Raw genomic sequence first — 9,628 nt, 5'->3', positions numbered from 1 at the left:
GGAGATACAACTGCAGAATGGGGGGCTGACCGGGGCCCAGGGTAACGGCACTGGGACACTCGTGCAGGTGCCCTGTAAGCAGCAGGGCGTGAGTGTGACCTAGAGGAGCCACTAGCCAACAGGCGGTGATGACCGTGTTAGAACAGCGGACCGAGGATACCGTCTGGCAAACACAGATATTTTGTGTTAATGTACAAAACGCAGTGATGTCCAAATGCCATGAGAATACAGACAAGGACCATGTCAGCACGGTAGGAACAAAAGAGGACTTCTGACATTCAGAGATGCTGTGTCCCTGTTGTTGAGAAAACGAGGGTCCTAACAGCACATTCTGATCCCAAGCCATAAATATCAAACAAGGGACAGAGGCCTCTACACACTTAGATTGAGTCATGACGTTCTGTTCAGAAAGACCAGAGGAAATGTGACGTGCTCTGTTACAGTGCTGTTTTTTAAAAGGCCCTTTTCTATATATAACCACTCTGTTTAAAGCACAATGAGAAGGCATGGACCTTAAGACTGCTCTCATCTCTCTTCCCAGGAGTAAGAAGTTCATGTCAATTTCCTTCTACTTTTCCTTAAAATACCTCAGGTCTGGTTTCGGCATAAACAACCAATGAAGCTGGCCCGGGTCTGCTCCGCCCACGAAGCGAAGTCCCGGGAAGCAGTCCTCCGCGTCCAGTCACGTGGATAGCAGAGCTGCTTCCACAGGCTGCACGGGGCCCTGGGACTTAGCAGCTTAATGTCACCGGTCAGAACACCACGGGAGCCCCAGGCCGCCCGTCAAACACAGCGAGCGCTCCCAGCACGAATGCCAGTGACCCATCCGGACCTGCGCGCTGCCTGTGTCCCCCACTGCCCGGGAGCCTCCCCTGCACCCGGGTTTTGGTATTTCCAATAGGAAAATAGTAACTGTTTCTGATATCACCTTGGGGTGCACGGAGGCGGGATGGGGTGCCATCTCTCTATAGGAAGTGGTGCTGTGGACACTCGGCAGTGCTCGCTAGTGATGGACCTGTGTCCTCTCGCAGACCAGGCGTTCAGCTCCTCACCCCGCCCCCCCCGCGCTGTGACATCACAGAGTAGCTGTGCCGCCCCTGGCGGAGCACCAGTGTGAAGGGCGGCTCAGCTGATGAACACATGATCTCTGTGGTCACAGCAAATACGCAGACACGGCAAACGTCACCTAAGAGCAGCTCCCACTCTGGGGGCGGGGCTGAGGGCTCTCCGACTCCTCGTCAGAAGGGCTCCTGGACTCAGCTAGTACACCCATCCCAACCTTACGGATGAGAAAGCCAGTGTCCAAAGGAGGTGAGGGACGGGCCCATGACCCCCATGGCTGGGCCACGGCCAGAGCCAGTTACAGCCCTCGGGTCGGGTCCGGTACTTCTGCACCATGCCCCCAACTCGTGCAAGCCGTGCGCGGGCACATGAGCTCTCAGCAGCTTCCACAACAACCAAAAGAACACGATTATCTTAAACTCTTTCACAAGGTAACAGCAGTCATCAGACCAGCTGGGTTCGAAGCCTTCAATCGACAACGCCTCAAGTCTCTACTCCAGGGTTAGTGACTCACCTTCACATTAACCAGGGAGCTTTTATTTGTCATCCCGTTACATTCCCCCGTGAGTGCGGTATACCGGCTAGCAAGGTCCCGCGTGAGCGCATCTTTCAGTGATGGACAGCTCCTGGTGCCTTATTAGAAAAGAAAAGTAGCCCTTACAGTCCAGCCTCAGAATCTGTCATCTTGTAATAGGTAGCCTGGTCTAGCGGGAACAAAAAGAGTAAAGTGTGAGATGATTTCCCCATGAGCATTACAAAAACACACTCTACAGCGATAAATGAGCCAACAAACGTGCCGGGACTTCTTTCTCTCGGCCTCAGGACATTGGGGCGCGGCGTTCACAGGAGACGCCCCAGATGCCGGCACCAAGTACTGCACATCTACATCACTCATAGGTGACAGACACCACCTCACCGCTGTTAAAACGCCAACCTCTCCTTGGTAACCACTGTATGCTCAGAAGACCAGAAAGCCCTCCATTTAAAACAGAAAACCTACCAAAAAGCAGTGAAATGGGCAACGTTCAGCACTTTTTGTCTAATGTTCACACCTGGATGTCTGGACCTCAAGGTGGGTACCCCGGAGTCCAGAACACAGAACACTACCGTTCCACGTCTTATCACAGCAGCTCGTTTTCCTTCTAGAACGGGGAGCCTGAACCAGACTAAGCTCTGCACAGCATAGAAACTCTGCTGCCTCCTTTCTGACACGCTTGGCTCCTGATTTTATTAGAGATGGAACCCCAGGAAAACCTAACCCCTGAATTTAGGCTGCTGTTTTTCAAACGCACGTGGGATCACAGGGCGGACCCAGCGGCGTGCAGGAGGACCCACGTCCAAGTAGCAGAGACAACAAGGTATCAAAGTTGCTGAGACTCCACAGAGCCAAGCCCACTGCCTGTTCCCAGGGGCTGGGGGAGGGGGTCAGACCCCGTCATTTCAGCCGGGGACCTGGAGGCAGGAGGCCAGACGGTGCTGATTCTGATGCCTCTGTGGCCCCCTCGCCTCGGGGTGTAAAGTGCTGTCCCTGCAGATGCAGCCGGAAGAAAGCTCTCCCTATGGAAGCACTGCAGACAGCACTGGGGGGGTCATTCCCACAGACAGGATCAGGGCTCAGGCGCACAGCCCCGTCCCTGCTGGGGTGACGGCAGGAGTGCTGGGACCCCAGGCCCACGCCGGAGCAGGGGAGCGGCAGGACTCAGCTCCCGTGTGGAAAGCTCCTCTGGGCTAAGGTCCCACCACCACCACCTCTCATAACTAGTCCTCATCACGGATGGACTCCCACAGTGACAAGTGAAATTCCCCAGCCCGTCACAGCGTTAGAGCTGGGGCCAAACACTGAGCTCAACAGCGGTTTCAGGACCCTCTCCCACAGACTGTATCCAGCACCACCACACATTACAGCAGGGGTCCCCAAACTACGGCCCCCTGAGGCCATTTATCCGGCCCCCCTGCACTTCCGGAAGGGGCACCTCTTTCATTGGTGGTCAATGAAAGGAGCACATTGACCATCTCATTAGCCAAAAGCAGGCCCATAGTTCCCATTGAAATACTGGTCAGTTTCTTGATTTAAATTTACTTGTTTTTTATTTTAAATATTGTACTTGTTCCCGTTTTGTTTTTTTTACTTTAAAATAAGATATGTGCAGTGAGCATAGGGATTTGTTCATAGTTTTTTTTATAGTCCGGCCCTCCAACGGTCTGAGGGACAGTGAACTGGCCTGGCCCCCTGTGTAAAAAGTTTGGGGACCCCTGCATTACAGTGTGTGTGCGGGGTGGGGCACACAGCCAGGACTCACTTGCAAGAGCAGGAGGGCTCTACAGCTCCTCAGGACTGGGAGACGACCAGCTGATTTAACCTAACCAACCAGGAGCTCTGTGCAGCCTGTGGCCCCCACACAAAGATACATGGATGAGAAAGTCAGTCACAGACTTCACAAATACCTTGTACACCAACCAGCGACTTTTAATTAGAATTAACTATCAAAGACATGGCACCTTTCAAGTCTTTGAGCCCAACAATGTTTGACAGTGGTTTAAGTGAATGCCTGAAAGTATTCAACACGAAATTTGATTAACTTCACATTAATATTAGCAAATACGTTATTAGCAAATCTTAAATATTCCAAATCAGCAACTGGTAATACAGAAGACCTGCTCTCAGACAACTTTTCTGAGGTGATGTGAAGACAGAAACAGCCCAGGGCTTGGGCTCGGGTCTCTAGCCAACAACCACTAAGTCGTCACTGGTGAACTCATAGTAGGGCACCTCCAGGTTGAGAGGCGCAGGCCCCTTCCGGATCCTGCCCGACGCGTCGTAGTGGGACCCGTGGCAAGGGCAGTAATAGCCTCCAAAGTCCCCCGCGTTTGCAATGGGCACGCAGCCCAGGTGCGTGCACACGCCGATCAGGATGACCCACTCGGGCCTCTTCACTCGCTCCAAGTCGTGCTGTGGGTCCCGCAGCTGGGCCACGTCCACAGCAGCTTCCTGGTCAACTTCCTTCCTGGTTCTGTGCCGCACAAACAGAGGTTTGCCTCTCCACTTGAAGGCCATGTTCTTGCCTTCTGGGATGTCGGACAGCTTGATCTCGATTTTCGACATGGCCAGCACATCGGCAGAGGCGCTCATGCTGGAGACAAACTGGGTGACGGCATTCTTGGCGGCGTAGGTGGCCGCCACCGTAGTTGCTGCGGTTACCAGGTAGGAGAAGCCCTTCCTAGCCTCGCTGCTCTCTTTTGAGGACTTTGTGCTATCTGACACTTCAGCGCGGCGGTAGTCAGAGAAGTCAGGCACTTTGATGTCCGTGTGGGAAAAGCGCACAGCAGCGGGGACTGCAAGGTAAACAGAGGGTTAACACACAGTTAGTGAGGGCCAGGGCGGGGTATACACCCGCCAACAGACCTTTAGGTCACAAGAATCAGAACATCAAAATGTGAAACACCGCGCTCCCTGGCTCAGACATGGTCACGTTAGTGGCACCGGGACACAGAACACTAAAATGAAGTCTACTACCTATCATGTTGACTTGAGATCATAAGAGAATTTGTGTACATGAGTGTCTCCTGGAAGAACACTGTGGACTCAGGGTTCACAATGATTTCATGCATCAAGTGTGAAAAGACAAGTAGCAGTGGAAACTAATCTTTTTAAGTCCCCCAAATTTCAAAGTGGAAAACATAATGCACAATTATGTGAAAGAGTTCCCAAATCCTCCAGATTAGAAGGGACCCTACAACTCATCCAGCACACCCACCGTGTTGATGGGTGTGATCACTTTATCCCATCTTTTTATACTTTTATCTATCTCTTCTCTGAAAGAACTGCTAAAAATTAGCAAAATACTAATTACACGGTAATCAACAGCCTGTGAACTGCAGCATAACCTGAGCTGCAGAAAATGCTGAGATTCCTATTTCAGAACTTAGGGTGGTATTACTTTGACTTCAAGTAAAACCCTACCAGGCAGAAAAGGACATCCTTATCAGAATAAACAGATATTGAAATCAAATAAAATCTCCAAAAGACCCTATTTTTTCAACTTAATATGGGAAAAAAGAGGAAATTTAGTAAGAGGAAAAAAGGAGTTGCAATTCTACTGGTTCTCAAGGTCCCCAACTTAATGGAAGCCGCCAGGTATTCACAAATTAGCCGTGAAGCCTATCAAAGTCACTGTACTTTTCTGGCTAACCCTACATTTTCTGGGGGGAACCAGGACACAGGGAGTGACTACTTGAGATTCACAACAGCAGCAAAGGGACACTAATCACATGACGTCCTGGGGAACCAGGACACAGGGAGTGACTACCTGGGATTCACAACAGCAGCAAAGGGACACTAATCACATGACGTCCTGGGGAACCAGGACACAGGGAGTGACTACCTGGGATTCACAACAGCAGCAAAGGGACATTAATCGCATGACGTCCTGGGGAACCAGGACACAGGGAGTGACTACCTGGGATTCACAACAGCAGCAAAGGGACACTAATCGCATGACGTCCTGGGGAACCAGGCCACAGGGAGTGACTACCTGGGATTCACAACAGCAGCAAAGGGACATTAATCGCATGACGTCCTGGGGAACCAGGCCACAGGGAGTGACTACCTGGGATTCACAACAGCAGCAAAGGGACACTAATCACATGACGTCCTGGGGAACCAGGACACAGGGAGTGACTACCTGGGATTCACAACAGCAGCAAAGGGACACTAATCACATGACGTCCTGGGGAACCAGGACACAGGGAGTGACTACCTGGGATTCACAACAGCAGCAAAGGGACATTAATCACATGACGTCCTGGGGAACCAGGCCACAGGGAGTGACTACCTGGGATTCACAACAGCAGCAAAGGGACACTAATCACATGACGTCCTGGGGAACCAGGACACAGGGAGTGACTACCTGGGATTCACAACAGCAGCAAAGGGACATTAATCGCATGACGTCCTGGGGAACCAGGCCACAGGGAGTGACTACCTGGGATTCACAACAGCAGCAAAGGGACACTAATCACATGACGTCCTGCTCCACCTCCACCTGAAGCTAAACTGTCAGTGCAGACGGGGACCTGGGGTCAAGTATGAACTACTTTACCTCAAAGATGCAGGAGCCAAAGCCAGCGCTGCCTGCATTAAACACAGGTGGCAGCACACACAGAAACCGACAGACAACTACAGAGCGGCTCTGGCACTCTCATCTGGAGAGTCGCTGTCAAAAGAAAGCCAGCTGTCCACTCCCGATCTAACAAGGTCACACGTTCTAACAAGCAGGTTACACTTCGCACTGAACTCTCCCATAAGGGTGTGCTGCGAAACTCAGCTGCCATATTGCAAAAACCATTCCCTACTTATACGAACTGGTACTCTGACTTTTAATAGCAAAGATACTAGCTAGATTTAGTTCTAAACTAAAGTAAATCAATTTCTTATAGAAATACCATCTGGAAATGATAGAAAATTTAAGGCACCGTAACCAATCAAGGCTTTTCTTTTTTTGGTCTTTTTTTTTTTTTTTTTTTTTCTGAAGCTGGAAACGGGGAGAGACAGTCAGACAGACTCCCGCATGCGCCCGACCGGGATCCACCCGGCACACCCACCGGGGGCGATGCTCTGCCCCTCCGGGGGGTCGCTCTGTCGCAACCAGAGCCACTCCAGTGCCTGGGGCAGAGGCCAAGGAGCCATCCCCAGCGCCCGGGCCATCTTTGCTCCAATGGGGCCTCGGCTGCGGGAGGGGAAGAGAGAGACAGAGAGGAAGGAGAGGGGGAAGTGTGGAGAAACAGATGGGCGCTTCTCCTGTGTGCCCTGGCTGGGAATCGAACCCGGGACTTCTGCACGCCAGGCCGACGCTCTACCACTGAGCCAGCCGGCCAGGGCGGTCTGTCTTGATTTAAGGTGCACTCTGATGCACCTTAGAAATCTTCCTTCTCAACTCCCGGATCCTGGGCTGACCCAGCCCCTCCCGTCCCGTGCCCTCTGCTAACCGCCTTTCTCAAACCATCCAGTCAGGAAGTTCTAATGGGAGCCTGGCTACAAGCTGAAGGCACGGGTACAGAAATAGGTCTGCCTCACAGGTCTACATTACTCACCAGCTCCTGGAAAGGACAGGTAAGCCTCCCATTTGTAGAAGAATCCCGTTAGCCAATGTGACAGATCCTAACGATGCTGTCAGCCTCGGCTACTGAAATGTTCTCCTCTTCTTGTTTCTCACCTCCAGGACAAAACAGGCCTGGGATGACCCTTTGCTCCTACCTTGAACTCAAAGGTGCCCCCTAACCGACTGCCCAATCCTTCGTTCAGAAATACTTGTACCAATGGTGTGCAAACCCCAGCTTGTGGGGAGCAGAAAAACAAGGGGACACCCCCTCAAGCTCAAGGTCAGAGGAGCCCCAGACACACACAGTACAGAGGAAAGAGCTCTGCGCCTTAAAACACAGGAATCAATCAGCAAATAGAAAATTGGATCGACCTGGTCCTGAATGCAGACGAAAGGATGGGGGAGAACGCTGGGAAATGGAGACAAATGCACAGGCTTATCCCTCAGAGTCCAGAGAAGAGGGTGAATGAAGGCAGAATCCTGGGGGTCGCTTGGTCACCATGGAGAGCAAGAGTCACCAACTGGGGGGGGGGGGGGAGACGACAGGCAGGTGGCACAGTGACCCAAGCAGGCCTGGCAAAGGAGTGCCCAGGCTTTTCCCGGGGCAGGGTCAGGGCGGCCAGCTGCCAACATGTCAAGACAGCAGAGATCTCCCCAGTTTTTAAAAACTACGCGGCTGACGCAGAAGGAGGCCCACCGGCCCACGACGGGGAGGCCGACTCAGGATCTCCAGTCCAGCCCTGACCAGAGCCATGGAAGCCGAGGCACGGAGCCGGGACCGGCAAACGGGGCGCACCAGCCTCCCCAATGCGGGCTCTCGTCCACAATGTGCCTCCCTGGGCAGGTCACTTCCTCCGTTCTGCTTCCTGACCTGTCAGGTGGGAGGGACGCCAACCTCGCTCGCTCCGCCCGCTGCCGCTGAGGCTGACCACCCTGTGAAACGCTGGGGTGACCCGTGCCCGAGCCACCAGGCGCGCACCCCGCACTCTGCATGACCTTGAGGCCGTGCTCTGCGTGGGGCTGTGTGGGTGCGTGTGGCGGGTGGAGGGGGGCACGCAGGGATGGTGGGGGCCGCCGGACAAGTCCCCCCACGTGTCAACAGCAGCTCCTCCTCGGGAGCGTTTATGAAGTGCCCCCCCCCCCGGGCACAAATGGCTTTCCGTGGAATGTGTGCCTCTGAATCTCACGACCCAGCCTACGGCGCTGGTGTCATCGTCAGCGGCCCGTTCCCCTGGTGAGAAGGACGTTTAGAGATCTGCCCCAAGTCCAAGGGCGTGGAAGTCGCCAAGCCGGTGGCGGACCCCGCAGGGGAGTGTCGGACCCCGGGCTCGCGCTGGGAGCCCGGCTGCCCGCGCTGGGGGCCCCCGGCACCGCCCCGCGCGGCCGGGACGCGAGGCCCCGCAGCAGGTGGGACAGGCCCGCCGGGGCCTCCCCGGTCCCGGTCCCCCAGCGCGGCTCCGCTCCGCCTTCCCGCAGACCCCGCCCTCCTCCGCGGCGGCCCGGGCCAGGGGGCAGCGAGAGAGGGGACCCCGCGCCGGCTCACCGTTGAGGCCCACGACGGCGACCACGGGCCGGGTCGCGGCCTGGCCGCTCAGCGACTCCCGGCAGAGGAAGGGCCGCTTCACGTCCAGCACCGGCGGCTCCGGGGTGGCGGGCACCGCAGCCTGCACGAGGGGCCGCAGCGCGCCCGGCACCCCGCGGGCCGTGGCCGACAGGACGGGCGCGAACGGGCCCGAGCGGGCGGCGACCGACAACATGGCGACAGCTGCTCCGGACTTCCAGCCGGTCACAGAGACGACCTTCCGCCCGCCGCGCAGGCGCGGGAAGGCGCAGGAGAGGCGCGGGGCCATGACGTCAGCGCGCCGGCCGGGACAGGCGTGCGTCAGGGGCGGGGCTGAGAGCCCACGATGAGGGCGGGGCTCGCGGAGAGGAGGGACTACCGCCCAGTCCGTCATTCAGCACGGGCGCCTAGCTGTCATTGTCAAGTGAGGGAAAAAAAGAAACAAAAAGAAGAAAAGGGGGCAAAGGAGGCCATCGGGGCATAAACATCATCTATGGGGACCTAAGGATAAGAAAAGTTACCATAATAGTTTAGATAGGGATAATAGTTCTTAACATGTGTGTATATAGATGCTAACATACTATATATTATATAAAATAGGGTATACAGTACATACAAAAGCTAGGGGAGAGACCTGCATATAGTAACTGCTATGTATTTACTATGATGATTATTGTCATTACCTAAAAAAAGAAAAAATAAATTTTGGAAAGGCTAGAGACTTGGGTGCAAAGCTTAAGGATGATGCTAACGAGATGCTAACGATGATAGCTTAAGTTTACTCAGCATGTCCTGTGTGTTGGGTTTTGTGCTTTACCTGCATTCTTCCACCGATCGGCTAGGTCCCTGTGAGGAGACCAAGGTCCCTCCCGTGCCCAGGGCTGGATAGGCAGAGGGCGGTGCAGGG

At 54.4% G+C, this 9,628-nt stretch overlaps 1 protein-coding gene across 1 annotated transcript; it reads right to left on the bottom strand.

Annotated features, from left to right (window-relative positions):
* Positions 1 to 3,504: 3,504 nt before the first annotated feature.
* On the bottom strand, positions 3,505 to 8,978 carry UQCRFS1 (ubiquinol-cytochrome c reductase, Rieske iron-sulfur polypeptide 1). The gene is made up of 2 exons (XM_066349340.1): positions 8,704 to 8,978; positions 3,505 to 4,395 (listed from the first exon to the last, which is right to left on the bottom strand). Exons 1-2 carry the CDS (start codon positions 8,915 to 8,917, stop codon positions 3,785 to 3,787), a joined length of 825 nt encoding a protein of 274 aa, XP_066205437.1. The 5' UTR covers positions 8,918 to 8,978; the 3' UTR covers positions 3,505 to 3,784.
* Positions 8,979 to 9,628: the final 650 nt, after the last annotated feature.

Source organism: Saccopteryx leptura, chromosome 9 (assembly GCF_036850995.1).
Source record: "Saccopteryx leptura isolate mSacLep1 chromosome 9, mSacLep1_pri_phased_curated, whole genome shotgun sequence".
NCBI classification, from domain to species: domain Eukaryota; kingdom Metazoa; phylum Chordata; class Mammalia; order Chiroptera; family Emballonuridae; genus Saccopteryx; species Saccopteryx leptura.
This window is presented reverse-complemented; position numbering and strand designations above follow the sequence as displayed.

What these genes read in the sequence shown, in the direction of transcription:
- UQCRFS1 (XM_066349340.1), bottom strand. Translation starts at nt 8,917, where the DNA reads ATGTTGTCGGTCGCCGCCCGCTCGGGCCCGTTCGCGCCCGTCCTGTCG. An exon ending in CGCCGTCGTGGGCCTCAACG is followed by an intron (nt 4,396 to 8,703) that starts GTGAGCCGGCGC and finishes TTTACCTTGCAG; the next exon opens with TCCCCGCTGCTGTGCGCTTT.